The sequence below is a fragment of the Gekko japonicus genome, unplaced genomic scaffold (genome assembly GCF_001447785.1).
Source record: "Gekko japonicus isolate JY-2015 unplaced genomic scaffold, Gekko_japonicus_V1.1 scaffold2442, whole genome shotgun sequence".
Lineage (NCBI taxonomy): Eukaryota > Metazoa > Chordata > Lepidosauria > Squamata > Gekkonidae > Gekko > Gekko japonicus.
The window spans coordinates 135,038-152,726 of record NW_015160906.1 but is presented as its reverse complement, the minus strand read 5'-3'; the positions used below and the strand labels follow the sequence as shown (position 1 = coordinate 152,726).

The 17,689-nt window shown below is 50.0% G+C and overlaps 1 protein-coding gene across 1 annotated transcript in view; it reads right to left on the bottom strand.

The window, feature by feature from the left end:
* Positions 1–296: 296 nt before the first annotated feature.
* The window catches only part of CHTF18 (chromosome transmission fidelity factor 18), a 45,053-nt gene continuing 27,660 nt past the window's right edge, over positions 297–17,689 (bottom strand). The window contains exons 21-24 of the mRNA XM_015424066.1: positions 8,926–9,070; positions 5,410–5,529; positions 1,499–1,556; positions 297–455 (exon numbers count right to left, since the gene is read on the bottom strand). Of these exons, the coding sequence (XP_015279552.1) occupies positions 319–455; positions 1,499–1,556; positions 5,410–5,529; positions 8,926–9,070 (460 nt within the window). The 3' untranslated portion in view covers positions 297–318. The remainder of the gene's footprint in view (positions 456–1,498; positions 1,557–5,409; positions 5,530–8,925; positions 9,071–17,689) is intronic.

The window sequence follows — 17,689 nt, the reverse complement described above, 5'->3', positions numbered from 1 at the left end:
GAACTCGAGACTTTTATAACACATTGCAATGATTTTCAGTACTTTTTTTTTTCTCTTTTGTATCTCGTAGGATTATACACGTTTGCAGTTTTAAAAAAAAGGCAAAAGCCGAGGGGGAAAGTGGCGCATTTATAAACTGAATAAAGAAAGCAATACTAGACATGTGTTTCCGCTTTATTATTTTTTACAAAAAACAGGAGAGAGGATTAGGTACAAAAGAGAGTGAGATTATCGTCCACTTTCCTTGCCGTGGTGCCAAAACATCTGGGTCTTCTTTCGGAGGGGTGGGCTGTATATACAAACCAGAGTGTTCTATTGCTACAGTAAATCCTTAATGTAAATATTTCTCCGGACGGCGTTGGAGACGCCTTCGTTAAACCGGAACCAGACGTCGCTCTGTCCGACGGCCCTCCCGACTCGTTTTTCGGTTGTGTTTTTTTCAGGCGCCAGGTTGGCTGCTGGAAGGAGAAACTTGTTTTAAACGGGCAACTTCTGTTGTAAAGGTAAAGGTTTCCCTTGCTCGAAAGCCAGTCGAATCCGACTCTAGGGGTGCGGTGCTCATCTCTGTTTCCAAGCCGAAGAGCCAGAGCTGTCCGAAGACGTCTCCGTGGTCATGTGGCCGGCATGACTAGACGCCGAGGCGCACGGAACGCTGTTACCTTCCCACCAAAGCGGTACCTATTTATCTACTTGCAATTTCTTGTTTTCAAACTGCTAGGTTGGCAGGAGCTGGGACCAGAGACGGGAGCTCACGCCATCACACGGCACTCGGGTCTCGAACTGCTGAACTACCGACCTTCCAGCTTGCAGTTCAGTGTCTTAACCACTGAGCCATCGCTCAGTGCTTCATGATACAGCCACGGCTGTAGGTAGGGCCATTTGTAACCAAACAGCGCAGGATCTGTTCTCAATTTAGGCACAATGAGATTCCAAACTGCAGAGCTGGTGAGCTGATCACTGTTTTGATAATAACTATCGTTATAGCATAAGGTAATAGTGCTGCACGTAGATTCACTGATTTAGAGCCAAAATTCTCTAAGACTAAGCTTCTGATTGGTTGTGCAGGTCTTTAAAAAGTGTTGCTTTGGCAGCAGCTGCTACCACAGCACAAGAACCTACACGGTGTTACTGAAGTTACACTGCGGCAGCCATTTTGTGGCTGGCTCCACCTCCTGCGGCGGCCATTTTGTGGCTGCGCCCACCATACCGCATCAGAATTCCAGATGTGCCCACGGGCTCAACAAGATTGGGGACCCCTGGCCGCCCAAGCTACAAAAATCTTGGAAAACCTGTTCCCCGAACGGCTAGAGAATCTCTAAATGTATTTCCGGCTAACTCTGTCGTTACTGCAAAAGGGGCTTCCATACTTGTGGGGCCCTTAAAACCGGCCACACGCCGAGGAAGCGTCTGTTCTCCACAGATCTTTCCCCCCCCCTTCGGCGCAAGAGGTTGTGAGCAGTTCAGGCCGACATCACACCCCTTAGCCAAACACACCTACCTGTCGAAGGAGACGCTTTCTTCTTGACAATTACACGGCCAAAGAAATCGGTTTCCGGCTGTGGAAAGAAGAAGAAGAGATTGGATTTATACCCCGCCCTTCACTACCCAAAGGTGTCTCAGAGCGGCTTACAAACTCCTTCCCCTTCCCCTCCCCACAACAGACACCCTGTGAGGTGGGTGGGGCTGAGAGAACTCTGACACAAACTGCTCTTTCTCAAGGACAGCTGTGCCAGAGCTTGTGACTAACCCAAGGTCACCCCAGCAGGTGCAAGTGGAGGAGTGGGGAATCAAACCCGGTTCTCCCAGATTAGAGTCCGCACACTTAGCCACTACACCAAACTGAAGGGGGGTGGGTTTCAAAGGGGTGAATGTAAGTTTTTGGCCACGTCTGGGTCTCCGGATGCTTTTGTGGGTTCCTATCAACGTTCCCTCTAAGCTGTGGAGTCTTGTGAGCAAAATTTCTTCTTTGTGAGCTGCTGGCATTAAAGTTGTGAGCGAGCGATTTGGTTGCTGCATAAATCAGTGTGCTCTGGAGCCCTCCTTCCTGAGCGGAGACAAAAATGTGTGAGCCGGAGGCTAAGAAACTGAGCTAGCTCACACTAACTCAGCTTAGAGGGAACACTGGTTCCTATTTGTATACCAAAAAGTGGGAGAAGAGAGGCTGTAACGCGCCCACTTCAGGGGGGCGTTTCCTCCCTGGACAGCTTGAGGAGGCTCCGTTCGGTTCCTTCCACAAGTCCTGGTGTCCCTTTGGGCTGGTGGCCTCAAGCGGGCCAGCCTTAATTCTCGAGCTTAGCCACCCCATGTGGACTTAGAAGAAGAAGAAGAGATTGAATTTATACTCTGCCCTTCACTACCCGAAGGAATCTCAGAGCGGCTTACAATCCCCTTTCCCTTCCCCTCCCCACAACAGACACCCTGATAGGTAGGTGGGGCTGAGAGAGCTCTCTTGAGAACGGCTCCTGAGAACAGCTCTGAGAGAACTTGTAACTGACCCACGGTCACACCAGCAGCCGCGTGTGAACGAGTGGGGAAGAAGAAAAAGAGGAAGAAATTGGATTTATACCCCATTCTTCACTACTCGAAGGAGTCTCAAAGTGGCTTACAATCTCCTTTCCCTTCCCCTCCTCACAACAGACACCCTGATAGGTAGGTGGGGCTGAGAGAGCTCTCCCGAGAACTGCCCTTGAGAGAACAGGTCTGAGAGAACTTATGACAAACCGAAGGTCACACCAGCAGCTGCATGTGGAGGAGTGGGGAATCAAACCAAGTTCTCCCAGATTAGAGAGGCGGTACTCCTAAACGCTATGCTAAACTGGCTCTCTTTAGAATGACTGGATCGTTTGAACATCTGAAAATGTTGACTTTGGGCAAAAACACTTCCCCACCCTTTTTGTTTCACCTGGAACAAGTCAAAAATTAGACCACAGATGAGTGATGTTTGTATTTTTCAGGTTTTAAGAAACGTTGAATACACCTGATTATGGTGTGTGTGTGTGTGTGTGAAATCTGATAGAAACAAAGTCCAGATGTATCTTAGATCTGTAAGTTTTACCTCACATCTGTCAGTGTTGGAGGCCTGCTTCCCCCGCCCCCCGAAGCTGCCCTATCAGAGTGATTTCCCTCAGAGAGGATTATGGGTGCAAAAAGGCCCAAGCTGGCTTAGGAACTGTCGCTGCCGTTGACAGGAGCCAAAGTTTGGGATGGCCGAGCCGCGAGGGGGAATTGTCCCGTGGCTCGGAGAAGAGCTGATTTATTTCAAGTCTTCTGTGGTGCATAAGGGCCCAGCCTTCAGCCCCTGCCCCTAGCCTGAAAAGCCCTTAAACAAAGCTTTTCCCTCCAAAAGGGGGGGAAGTGACATAGGCCTTTAGACCGTGGCCACGAACGGCACACAGTCTGCATGGGACGGGGTCCCTCGGCCTAGTCCAAGGGTCCCCCCACCTTTCCGAGCCAGTGGGCACCTCTGGAAATCGGACACAGGGTGATGGGCGCAATCACGGACTGGCTATTTGGTTTAGTGTAGTGGTTAGGAGCGCAGTCTCCAATCTGGGAGAACAGGGTTTGATTCCCCGCTCCTCCACATGCAGCTGCTGCTGTGACCTTGGGTCAGTCACAAGTTCTCTCAGAGCTGTGTTCTCTCAAGGGCAGTCCTCGAGAGAGCTCTCTCAGTCCCACTGACCTCACAGGGTGTCTGTTGTGGGGAGGGGAAGGGAAAGGAGATTGTGAGCCGCTCTGAGACGCCTTTGGGTAGTGAAGTGCGGGGTATAAATCCAATCTCCTCTTCTTCTTCTTCCTCTTCTATTGCGGGAGGTGGAGCCAACCACAAAATGTCAGGGGCTAGATCAAGATGGGTGGCCGTGCTAGTCTGTCTGTAGCAGCGGAAAAGAGCAAGAGTCCGGTAGCATCTTACAAACGAACAAAATCTGCGGCAGGGGAGGAGCTTTCTCTGTGAGTCTCTGTTCACTTCTGCTGATTGTAGCTTTTCAGCATTTCAGAGGAAGCGCTATTTAACAGGATGTTTTTCTCAAAATGGACAAGTTATTTCAAAATATTTTCGTGTCTATACACAAGCAGGGCTTTTCCCCCCCGGGGGAACGCAGTTCCTGAACCTCTTTGACAAAACGCTTTTAAAAATGTTTAAAAGTCCGTGAGTTTTCACAGTATACAGATTGAAAACTTCATCTCCCACTTGAGAGTTCCGGCAACCCCCCCCCCCCAAAAAGCCCTGTACACAAGTATATGTCTTGAGCTAGCCAATAAACACTCATATGGCAGATCTCCAGAGGCCAATCATAGAAACACTGGAAGGGACCTCATCTAGTCCAACCCCCTGCACAAGAGCCAGTTTGGTGTAGTGGTTAAGAGTGCAGAGACACTAATCTGGGAGAACTGGGTTTGATTCCCCACTCCTCCACGTGCACCTGCTGGTGTGACCTTGGATCAGTCACACGTTCTCTCAGAGCTGTGTTCTCTCAAGGGCAGTCCTCGAAAGAGCTCTCTCAGCCCCACCGACCTCACAGGGTGTCTGTTGTGGGGAGGGGAAGGGAAAGGGGATTGTAAGACGCTCTGAGACTCCTTCGGGTGGTGAAGGGCGGGGTGTAAATCCAATCTCTTCTCTCCTTCAGTGCAGGAAATTCACAATTATCTCCCGCCCCCCCCCCACTCCCCCAGGGAGGGACCCCTGGTCTATGCCCAGAAGAAGGCAAAAACCGTCCAGGATCCCTGGGTCGATCTGTCTCCGAGGGAAACTCTTTCTTGACTCTAAAGTGATGATCGACATTACCATGGGCGTGAAAGAAAAGGCCCACAAGAGCTGAGCCCTGGCCCACCCCTTCAGGAACGGTCAGAAACTATATTTGCCCCAACCGCTTTCTGAAAACATTTGGTGGTACTCCCTCTAAGCTGTGGAACAATGCTCCCTCTAAGCTGTGCAGTCTTGTGAGTAAAAATTCTACTTTGTGAGCTCCTGGCATTAAAGCTGTGAGCGAGCGATTTGGCTACTGCGTAAATGAGTTTGCTCTGAGGCCATCCTTCCTGAGCCAAGACAATAATGTGTGAGCCGGAGGCTAAAAAACTGTGAGCTGGCTCACACTAACTCAGCTTAGAGGGAACACGGCTGTGGAGTCCTGTGAGCAACAATTCTACTTTCTGAGCTCCTGACATTCAAGCTGTGAGCGAGCGATTTGGCCGCTGCATAATTTAGTTTGCTCTGGAGCCCTCCTTCCTGAGCTAAGAGGAAAATGTGTGAGCCGGAGGCTAAAAAACTGCGAGCTAGCTCACACTAACTCAGCTTAGAGGGAACACTGGCAGGCACCACATACGGGGACCCCTGGCCTGGTCCAATGCCCCAAATCACCATGCTGTGGGGGATGCAGCCCTGGTCCCCCCCTGCTCTCGACTGCTCATTACCTTCTCCTCAAACGTGGCTCTCTTCACGATCTCGCCCAGTCGTTGCTCGTGGTTCCGCACCTGGGACTCGACACCAGGCTTCTGGTCCCCTTCCTTGGCCGACCGACTCACTGCCGACTCCTAAGGGAGGAGAGAAAGATGCTTACAAAGAGAAGCCCCTGGAGAGAACAAGACTGAGGCTACCGTTGTCTTCCATCTTCTAGCACAAAGGAAGAACTAGGAACACGGACACAGAAAGATACACCCACGCGCGCTTTTAAGCACACTGACCTTTTGCTTAAAAATCAAAGGAGTCAATGCAATTTTCTAAATTTCTCCACCACTTTCACATCCTGCCTAGCAAATCCCAACGAGACCCCCAAATCGCAGTCGCTCGGCGAGTCCCCCCGGCGAAACCGACTATCTCCATACAGGTTTCCTCCTTGTTTGATCTTGGCTGCAGAAACGGGCTCTCTTTCCCCACCCCTTATTATTCCCTCACCAGCCGGCCCGTTTTTAAGCCGATTAAAGCTTTGGTTCTCGGCCTACTTAACTAGGAAACCGAGCGCCGCTGGACACAAGGGGGACGAACTTCCCAGAAAAGCCGCAGGCTATATAAAACCACGCGTTCCCCCCCTCTGCCAAAAAAAAGCCATTGACCTAATATTGTGTGGTTTAAAGAGTTGGTGTGAAGCAGGGAAATGCTGCCCTCTTGTGAGCAGGAGAGCTGGTGGAGTTTCCAGCACATTCTCCCTGTGTCAAAGGGCACTTCCCAAAGGTGTCTCAGAGTGGCTAACAATCTCCTTCCCCTCCCCACAACAGACACTCTGTGAGGTGGGTGGGGCCGAGAGAGCTCTGACAGAAACCGATCCAGAAGAAGAAGAAGAGAAGAGATTGGATTTATACCCCGCCCTTCACTTGGAGCCTCAGAGCAGCTTACAAACTCCTTTCCCTTCCCCTCCCCACAACAGACACCCTGTGAGCAGTGTTCCCTCTAAGCTGAGTTAGTGTGAGCTAGCTCATAGTTTTTTAGCCTCCAGCTCACACATTTTTGTCTTAGCTCAGGAGGGAGGGCTCCAGAGGAAACTAATTGATGCATCAGCCAAATTGCTCACTCACAACTTTAATGCTAGTAGCTCACAGAGTAGAATTTTTGCTCACAAGACTCCACAGCTTAGAGGGAACATTGCCTGTGAGGTGGGTGGGGCTGAGAGAGCTCTGACACAAACTGCTCTTTTTCAAGGACGGCTGTGCCAGAGCTTGTGACTGACCCAAGGTCACATCAGCAGGTGCAAGTGGAGGAGTGGGGAATCAAACCCGGTTCTCCCAGATTAGAGTCCGTGCACTCAACCTTCTTAGAGACATATACCTCTGCTACCTGGACATTCAGACAGCTATTCCACCTGCGCATCACAGATTAAATGCAGTTAACGCTGCAAACCTATTCCACGCAAAACGGGACATGACGTTCAGAACTTCTGAGCAAGCGTCGAATCCGGTATTTGGCCCAGTATTCAGACCGCCGGGGACAACAATCTCATTGTAACCCAGATTTGTGAGGGAGGGAGAATATCTCTAGCAACGGGCAAACTCTTTCCTTTTTCCCTGGGGAAATCACCTGGTATCATTCATTACACTTCCTAAAGAAAGTCAGGGTCATGGCTGTAAAATCCCTTTAAATGGTAAAAAAATAAATGAAAAAATGAAAATCATGGCTGTAAAGCGGGCAGGCAGAGGTGTCTGTTGCCATGTGGCTCACCCGCCCACTGCTGCCTAACAGATGCCAGAGGATGTAGTGATGGCCACAGGAATAGACAGCTTTCAAAGGGGATTAGACAGTTTCATGGAGGAGAGGTCTATCAGTGGCGACTAGCTATTGTGACCGAGGGGAGCCTCCACATTCAGGGGCACTGATCCTCTGAATCCCACTGTCAGGAGGCAACATCAGGGGAAGGCCTCGGTCTCTCTGCCCTGTTCTTGCCTCTCCAGAGGAACTGGTTGGCCACTGTGTGAGGCAGGATGCTGGACTAGAGGGACCCTCCCTGGTCTGATCCAGCAGGGCTCTTCTGATGGTCTTATCAGGGGAAGGCCTTGGCCTTCATGCCCTGTTGCTGGCCCTCCAGATGAACTGGTTGGCCTCTGTGTGAGACAGGATGCTGGACTAGATGGACCCTCCCTGGTCTGATCCAGCAGGGCTCTTCTGAGGTTCTTATCAGGGAAAGGCCTCAGCCTTCACGCCCTGTTGCTGGCCCTCCAGAGGAACTGGTTGGCCAGTGTGCGAGATGGGATGCTGGACTAGATGGACCCTCACTGGTCTGATCCAGCAGGTCTCTTCTGATGGTATTACCAGGGGAAGGCCTCGGCCTCTGTGCCATATTGCTGGTCTTCCAGAGGAACTTGTTGGACACTGAGACAGGATGTTGGACCAGATAGGCTATTGGACTGATACAGCAGGGCTCTTCTGATATTCTTTTGGAGGAGAGAAGAATGATTAAAGACACCTCCTCAGGTCTTAATTCAGTGACAGAGAAGAGCCATGTTGGCGGCCTGTGTTCCAGCTCCCGATCCAGACCACTGCTTTAAATACCCATAGTGCTTTGCAGGATCAGGCCTCAATCAAGCCCTGGCCCGAAGAGGCCCAGGAACAGTTGGGGGCTCTTGCCCTCTGGGATATTTAAAACCTGGGCTAAACTGAGAGGCTTCCTAGGAAGGGTTGTGTCTCAGTGACACAACGTCTGCTTAGCATGCAGAAGGTCCCAGGTTCAATCCCCCACTAGGGGCATGCACAAAAAAAGAGATATTTTCAGGTTTGGGTATACTGAACCCTACGAATATCAGTATTTCCCAATATTCCCAAATCCCAATATCAGTATGGTATTGGGATTCGGGAAATATTCGGGACTGCTGAATTTTTGGCTCCATTATACCCAATGGGGACCATTATAGTCAATAGTCCCCACAGGTTGTAATGGAGAATCGATCCAGGAGTATCTCTGGGCGGTCTGTTTTGTAAGGCAGAGGCACCAAATTTGCAGCATAGCTGCTGGTGCCTCTCCTCAAACCCCCCCCCCCCAGTTTCAAAAAGATTTGACCAGGTGGTCCAATTCTATGGGCCCCAGAAGGTGCCTCCATCGTTTCCAATTGAAGGTATTTATTGGGTATTTTTTTGGATTAATTTATACCGAGCGCATACCAGTGTTCCCCCTAAGCTGAGTTAGTGTGAGCCAGCTCACAGTTTTTTAGCCTCCAGTTCACACATTTTCATCTTCGCTCAGAAAGGATGGATCCAAAGCAAACTGATTTATGCAGCAGCCAAATGGCTCGCTCACAACTTTAAAGCCAGTAGCTCACAAGGTTGCATTTTTGCTCACAAGACTTCACAGCTTAGAGGGAACATTGGCGCACACCCCTATCCCCCCACATCTCCAACCAGTATGTACGGCTGGCTCGCTTCTATGTTCCCCGTGAGATTGGACCCAGCGGCACCCAGGTACGGGTCTGCTTTAAAAGCCCTTGCTACTGCCGCCGGAGGGCTACCTGGTTGGAGTTGCGCGCCTTCAGTGCGGCTTCTGTCCGCCTCATCTTTTCCAGCTCGATTTCCCTCGCGATGAGCTGCTTGGTCTGGTAAGTCAGCGGCCTCCGAACAGGGAGGTCTGGGAAGCGGCAGATTTCTTCCACATTTCTGGGGTTTGTCGATCCCGGGGCAAAAGAATGAGGAAAAGAGAAGATCACAAACCACGCGCCGAACAACCAGTGTGCTCCAATACAAAAACATACAGTGACAAATAGACCAGCACTTATAATAAGGTAAAGGTTTCCTTTGCTCAAAAGCCAGTCGAATCCGACTCTAGGGGGCGGTGCTCATCTCCATTTCCAAGCTGAAGAGCCAGCGCTGTCTGAAGACTTCTCCGTGGTCATGTGGCTGGCGTGACTAAACGCCGAGGCGCATGGAACACTGTTACCTTCCCACCGAAGCAGTACCTATTTATCTACCTGCAATTTCTTGCTTTCGAATACCTAGGTTGGCAGGAGCTGGAACCAGAGACAGGAGCTCACTCCATCACACGGCACTCGGGTATCGAACTGCTGAACTATTGACCTTCCAGTGTGCTCAGATTTTATTTGGTACCCTATGTTGAACTATTTAGAGCAACATGGTGAAATTTTTTAAATGCCAGATCTATATAGATTAGTTTCAATGTTTAATTTTTAACGTATAATAGAAATAATATAAGCATTTGAAACTGGGTATTATTTCCTGATAGTTTTTGTTAATTTGTTGCACGTAATTTTAACTGTAATTATTTGTGCAATAAAAAACCTAAAAAATAAAGGACCCAACCCAAGTGCTGTACAAGATGTTAGTTATTATTCAAAAAACATCTTTCTACATAGTTCCCTTCATACGAAAACCTTACACGGAGACACAGTCTCAGGAAGTGGAACACCAAAGCAACATAAGTTTAAGAACATTATATACAGTCGGGGCTTTTTTTTTGTAGAAAAAGCCTAGCAGGAACTCATTGGCATAATAGGCTACACCCAACTCATTAGCACATTAGGCCACACCCCTGACAGCACAGCTCATTAGCACACCCCCATGTTACCAGAAGTGTGCTCATCCAGCCACACCCACCTTTTGCTTCTTATTCTGTTCACCTTGTTTGTGGTCAAAACCCAGGGCTTTTTTTGTTGCAGGAACTCCTTTGCATGCTAGGCCACACACCCCTAATGTAGCCAATCCTAATGAGTTCCTGTTGTTGGGTGTGGCCTGTTATGCTAATGAGTTCCTGCTGGGCGTGGCAGGAGCCAGCCGGAACTCCGTTCCTGTGCGTTCCTGCCCAAAAACAGCCCTGTATACAGTCCAATATCTTGTGCCTAGGCACGCGATTCCAAAATAAAGCCCAACAGTTTAAATTGCACGTCGCCTGATAAAAAAGCACCGCCGTACGATTGACGTTCTGTTCTGACGGGGTGTGTCGACTTTCTTTTCCCCGTTTCCCAAAAGAGCCTCGTCTGAGAAGCGACTGCGACTGGTCTGTGGCGGCACCTTTTCTTTCCATCTTGAAATCAGGAGCCTGAAGCCTACAATTTTCTTTCCGAGTTCTGTGGTGTTCTGAGATCTCGACTAGAGAAATGTCTTAAAACCAGAAGGTTCAGATCCCCAGTGTTGCTAGAGTATATAGTGAGCCAATATAAAAGTATACTGATCCAACAACCCATTTCAGAATGAGATATACTACCTTTATCTGGGGGCTTCAAACAGAAACAAAGCGCTGGAAGGGACCTCAAGGGTCATCTAGCCCAACCCCCTGCATGAAAGAATTGTCCCCTGTTGTCTAAAAGATAGCAGGTTATATTTCCACCTTTCTTTATTTACATCATTTATACCAAGCCAGTGGGGACCCTATAGACTATCTATTCCAGCCTCCTGTCTCACACAGTAGCCAACCAGTTCCTCCGGAGGGCCAAGAACAGGGCAGAGAGGCCGAGGCCTTCCCCTGATGTTGCCTCTGGGCTCTGGGATTCAGAGGTTTAGTGCCTCTGAATGTGGAGGTTCCCCTCAGTCACAATAGCTAGAAGCCACTGATAGACTTGTCCTCCGTGTCTCTTCCTGTGGCCATCACTACAGCCTCTGGCAGCCAATTCCACATTAATCACTCTCTGTGTAAAGTAGTATTTCCTTTTGTCTGTTCTGAACCTACTACCCATCAGCTTCGTTGGATGCCCTCGCGTTCTAGTCTTTGGGGAGAGGGAGAAAAAGTTCTCTTGGTCAGCTCTCTCCACCCCATGCATAATTTTATAAACCTCCATCATGTTCCCCCCCTTAGTCGTCTCTTTTCTAAACCGAAAAGTCCCAGACGCTTCAGCCTTTCCTCCAAGGGAAGGGTGTTCCAAAACCCCTCATCCTCTTGGCTGCCCCCTCCTCTATACTTTTACCATCTCTGCAATGTCCTTTTTCAGATACGGGGACCAGAACTGTAGACAGGATTCCAAATGAGGCTGCGTCATAGATTTCGATGGAGGCATGACAATATTTTATCCTCCCAACATCCCTGTGGGGTAGGCAAGGCTGAGATTGTGTGAACGGCCCAAGGTTACTCACAAACTTCCACGACCGAGTGGGGATTCAAACTTGGGTGTCTCAGCCAGTTTGGTGCAGTGGTTAGGAGCGCGGACTCCAGCCTGGGAGAGCTGGCTTCGATGCCCCACTTCTCCACATGCAGCTGCTGGGTAGCCTTGGGTCAGTCCCAAGTTCTCTCAGAGCTGTTCTCTCATGAGCAGTCCCCGAAAGAGCTCTCTCAGCACCATTTACCTCAAAGGCCCGTGAGCAAAAATCCTACTTCGTGGGCTACTGGCATTAAAGTTGTGAGCCAGTGATTTGGCTACTGCATAAATTAGTTTGCTCTGGAGCCATCCTTTCCGAGCTAAGACAAAAATGTGTGCTGACTCAGCTTAGAGGGAACACTGCTCACAGGGCGTCTGCTGTGGGGAGGGAAAGGGACTGTAAGCCATTCTGAGACTCCTTAAGGTATTGAAGGGCGGGGTATAAATCCAATCTCTTCTTCTTCCACTCGGACCACTGCACCGCACTAGGTGGATAACAGTAACCGGAAACAAATTTTTAAACAGTCTTCAAAAGTAGACAGTTTTAGCAACATGTGAAACAGATTTTTTAATCCATGCGCCAGTTCTTTTCCCCATTAGTTCAACACTTTGCTCTTGTCATCTCCCACCTCTCAAAGTCCCTTTTGCCCATCTATTCTCTTGTACTGAACTCCACAAATGACCCCCCCCCCCATGCCAGGTTCTGTGTATGACAGATACCCCATCAAACTTCTCCCCACATGGAACCAATGCTCCCTCTAAGCCGTGGAGTCTTGTGAGCAAAAATTCTACTTTGCGAGCCACTGGCATTAGAGTTGTGAGCGAGCGATTTGGCTGTTGCATCGATTAGTTAGCTCTGGAGACCGTCCTTCCCGAGCTGAGACAGCAATGTGTGAGCCGGAGGCTAAGAAGCTGTGAGCTAACTCACACTGACTCAGCTTAGAGGGAACATTGTATGGAACTACCACAGCTCGCCAACACGCGACTGCCAACAGCTTCCCCGTCAGAAGCTGGAATGTTTGTGAGTGTTCCGTAGCACGTCATAGCACAAAGAGAAGAATCCGTGTATACAAAATACGCAATTCGGCGCAATACCCGCTTGCGAGGTGTCAAGAGGACCGGTTTGTTCGGCTCGGGGGGAGAGAAACGCACAGGTTTGTGCAACCGAGTCGCGAACCGTGCAAGAAGGCCCGTTGTAATCTGGACAACAGTTTCTAGATGTTTAAGAAGAAGAGAGCACAAAGGCATTTCCGGGGGAACTGAGACACTCACATAATGGTCGTGGGTACACACGGTAGCTTTATTGGTCCTTCGCGGCTTCAGGCAGACAGCAAAAGCAAGGATTGAGGGCAAACACCTCCGCAAACGCAGCAGCTAACAACTATACAGAATGCACCACACAGGACAGGAGAGAAAGCTGCAAAAGGTCGACGCCTGTCGTCCGAGTCTCAAACACAAAATCTCAAGCTAGAAGCTATTACGGTAAGCGTGGGACTTTAAAGCAGAGCTGAAATCAAACGGGCAAGACATTTGCAAGACAAAAAGTGACCTTTTGCAGACACTGCTTGCCCAGCATAGGGATTAACTGCACACACTGAGGACCGGAATCCTGCATTTTGGATTTTAAAAGCGAACAAATTAAACCTTCTCTTGGAACAGGCGGATCAAATCCATCTCCAGACACCGTTTGCTGTTTCACATGCATTGTAGGGTGACATGGAAGCACCAGATAAAAGTCAGTCCCCACGCTCAAATACTCACAAGTTTCCTGCACACTTAAAGCATTTACAAGGGAGGATGCTTGTGGATCTCTGAATGAGTTGCTGTTCTGATCTAGCCAATATCTGCAGCGGGCAGGTGATTCTCTGGCGCGTCTGCATCACGTGCAATTGGTGCGATGGCTTCCGACGCAGAATCACCTGTCCGCAAAGGAGGCTGCCTGCCGCATCTCTGCATGTCACTGCTCACTTCCTTCCAATCAGGTGGCATGCCTGCAGCAGTGAACCCCTGAGTGGGAAGCATAGCCCTCCCTCCTTCATGCTCTAGGAAGCAAGCGCCTAGAGTGTCCTGACGTGGGGGAGAAAAGAAGTTTCTAAATTCTGAAAAATGAATAAACTTTTTGGGTGGAAAAGGGAAGGGTGACTCCGAATTTAACCTGGGAAGGGGGAAGCATCCCTCAGCTAGCCCAGCTGAAATGCCATTACAACAGAGTTTTAAGTGGGGGGGGGGATTAAATGAAACCTTAGTCCAATGCTCCCTTTCAGCTGCGGAGTCTTGTGAGCAAAAATTCTACTTTGCGAACCACCGACGTTAAAGTTGTGAGCGAGCGACTGGGCTACTGCACAAATTCGTTTGCTCCGGAGCCGGAACTTCCTGAGCGGAGACAAAAATATGTGAGCCGGAGGCTAAAAAAACGGTGAGCTAGCTCACACTGACTCCGCTGAGAGGGAGCACTGCATAAACCCATTAATAAGACTGTACCCCTTTGGTCCCCGGTTGTCCTCGTAGATTACAAATTGCGTCTGCCATTGCAAGTAGAAAACTGTGACAAGGACGAAGGGTCCCTCTACCAAAACGGAACACCAAGCACGCAGAGAAAGAAACACAAGTTCCCACAACTTCTGCCTTTGACGAAGCATGCGGACATTACGCGTCCTCTTTCCCTCGGAGTTGGCGAGATTGGCAGACGGAGGGTCTAAGTGTTCCAGGAGATCCTAGGAGACGTGCGGAAGGTTGTTCCACTGGGGGTGTCAACTCACGAAGGTGGCACCCGAAATATTCTCTCGGAAACCGTTCCCGTTCCGAGTCTTCCTCGCTACCTGTGCGTCCGCTGCTGTGTGCCTCCAGGGCCGAATAGATTTGGGAAGCAGGTGGAGCCTCAACACCCTCTGGGCGTGGGGGCCCACACCTGCAAGCCCCTCACTGTTTGACGAAGTCCACGCCACTGTGACCGCACTTCTCGGTCAAATTCCTCACTGCATCCTCTGCCGACGAGTGACTGGCGGGCAGGTAGATGAAGAGGTAGATCAAACCGAGGAGGAGGAGGGCGACGGCCAAGGGGACCCCCCAGTCGGTGACGAACAAAGTCTCTCGGCAGCGGGCTTGAAACATGGGAGCGGGGTGGGTGCGTGTGGGTGAGGGGCATCCTAGTATCCTGCCGGCAGAGAGGAAGCCGGAACCATCTCCGCATTCCTCATCCCTCGTCGGCCAAACGCACCTGCCGTCCCCCCCGATTAAGACGGAGGGTCTTGTCTAGATGGGCGTGGGGCGATGCAGAGAGACCCCAGATCAGAAAGCGCTTTCAGTCGCACCCTTCAGGGAGGGAAACGCCTCTCTCCAAGGGGACGAAGAGGCAGGGAGGGGTCTCTCTGCGGACGTTAATATAATTCCTGGAAAGAAGCAGGTTGGGGAGATTGTGGAGAGGACGCGCGGGGGGGGGGAGGTGCAGACAGAGCGCGGAGAGGTATTAAAAAACGAAAGGGGCCAGACGTTCCAAGCTTAAACCCTCCGAGCGAACGTGAGGGATTTGGATTGAAATGACATTTCGGTTATTAACCTTGGGTGTGATTTCTGTGGAACAGATGGTCACGTTTGGGGCTCTAAAATAAAAATATGCGGCGGGGAGGGGAGAGGCCACCGGAGAATCCAGACGTGCCAATTCAGGGCGAGGAAACAGGCCGTGCCATCTTCAAGTTCCCCCTCCCTGAGAAGAGATTGGATTTATACCCCGCCCTTCACTACCCGAAGGTGTCTCAGAGCGGCTCACAAACTCCTTTCCCTTCCCCTCCCCACAACAGACACCCTGTGAGGTAAAAGAATAAGAATAAGAAGAGATTGGATTTATACCCCGCCCTTCACTACCCAAAGGTGTCTCAGAGCGGCTTACAAACTCCTTTCCCTTCCCCTCCCCACAACAGACAACCTGTGAGCAATGTTCCCTCTAAGCTGTGGAGTCTTGTGAGCAAAAAGTCTACCTTGTGAGCTACCGGCATCAAAGTTGTGAGCGAGCCATTTGGCTCCTGCATCAATTAGTTTGCTCCGGAGCCCTCCTTCCTGAGCTCGGACAAAAATGTGTGAGCTGGAGGCTCAAAAATGGTGAGCTAGCTCACACCGACTCAGCTTAGAGGGAACACTGCCTGTGAGGTAGCTGGGGCTGAGAGCTCTTGACAGAAACTGCTCTTTTTCAAGAACAGCTGTGCCAGAGCTATGGCTTGCCCAAGGTCATCCAGCAGGTGCAAGTGGAGGAGGAGTGGGGAATCAAACCCGGTTATCCCAGATTAGAGTCCACGCGCTTAACCACTACACCAAACTGGCTCTCAGCACCAAACTGGCTCTTTCGTCAAGTTTTGGAATGAGGGGTGAAACCGGGAAGCAGACCTTTTGCTCGGCCGCAAGTGAAAACGGTTCCTTTGGGGCTTCCCGGAAGGGAACATTTCTATGCTCAAAGAGGACCTGGGTCGTTGGTCTCCTGGTTTTCCAAGCCAGCGTGTCACAGGGGGTTGGACTAGATGACCCTGGAGGTCCCTTCCAACTCTGAGATTCTACGATTCTAAGTTTGTGCAGGCCGGCACGCTACAAAATAGATGTAGTGTCTAAAATTCAGAGGCTGCAATAGGGTGCAATAGAGAGTCAGTTTGGTGTAGTGGTTAAGAGTGCAGACTCTAGTCTAGGAGAACCGGGTTCGATTCCCCACTCCTTAACATGCAGCTGCTGGTGTGACCTTGGGTCAGTCACAAGTTGTTTCAGAGCTGTTCTCTCTTGACGAGTAGTTCTCTCAGAGCTCTCTCAGCCCCACCTACCTCACAGGGCGTCTGTTGTGGAGAGGGGAAGGGAAAGGAGATTGTAAGCCACTCTGAGACTCCTTCGGGTAGTGAAGGGCGGGGTGTATAAATCTAATCTTTTCTTCTTCTTCCAAATGCAGCTTTGAAGCTAACCTTACAAACAAGTTCAAAATTATAAATCCCAAGATTATAAACCCCCTCAACCATCATTTGTATCCTGACGGACTTCACATACCTACAACCGTCATTTGGAGACAGGCTGAACAGTGAAGTTCCTGGTCACCTACGGCGATTTTTTAACTCGCCATAGGTGAACAGCTGCTTTTCTGTCTGACCTGATCCCCTCCTCCGTTTGTTCAAGCTTTGGCAGAGCTAAACACAGAGGAAGGAGAATGGGTGCATGGTTCCAAAGTACCTACAAATTCTAAAAAAATGAATTTGAAATGCACACGGCCGCGAGGAGAGATGGGACAGATTGGCATAAGAGGATCCAACCTGATTAAGCAACTGGGGAGGAAACTGGGCAGGCAGATCGCTGGTGTGTGTGTGGGGGAACAGTGCGTTTAAAGTCGGCATGGTCAGAAATTGGATACTTTCACCGTCGGTTGGCCATCTGCTAGGGATCAGGTGGCCAAAGGGATCTCGTGCCTTTCCAGAAAAATGTTGGCCAAGAGATAAAAGGGTTTAGCTAAATCCTCGGATTTCTTCTCTGCCCAGTGATTATCAGACAACCTGCAAGGCCTTCCCCCAACCCCACCAACGCTAGCAAAAAGATAATGGGAAGTGCGACGAAGATGCTTCAGGGATGGGGGCTAACTCCAGAGCACTGTTCCCTCTAAGCTGAGTTAGTGTGAGCTAGCTCACTGTTTTTTAGCCTCAGGCTCACACATTTTTATCTTAGCTCAGGAAGGGTGGCTCCAGAGCAAACTAATTTATGCAGCAGCCAAATTACTCGCTCACAACTGTATTGCCAGTAGCTCACAAAGTAGAATTTTTGCTCACAGGACTTCACAGCTTAGAGGGAACATTGGTCCAGAGTGGCCCAAGATCAATAAAATTTAAATACTTGTGTGTGTATGTTAAATACTCTTTTATACAGAGAGTGATTAAAATTTGGGATTTGCTGCCAGTGGATGTAGTGATGGCCACAGGCATAGATGTCTTTAAAAAGGGGATTAGACAGATTCATGGAGGAGAGGTCTATCAAAGGCTACTAGCCATGGTGACTAAAGAGAACCTCTATATTCAGAGGCAGTCAACCTCTGAATCCCAGAGCCAGGAGGCAACATTAATGGAAGGCCTCGGCTTCTCTGCCCTGTTGTTGGCCCTCCAGAGGGACTGGTTGGCCATTCTTTGAGACAGGATGCTGGACTAGATGGACCCTCACCGGTATGACCCAGCAGAGCTCTTCC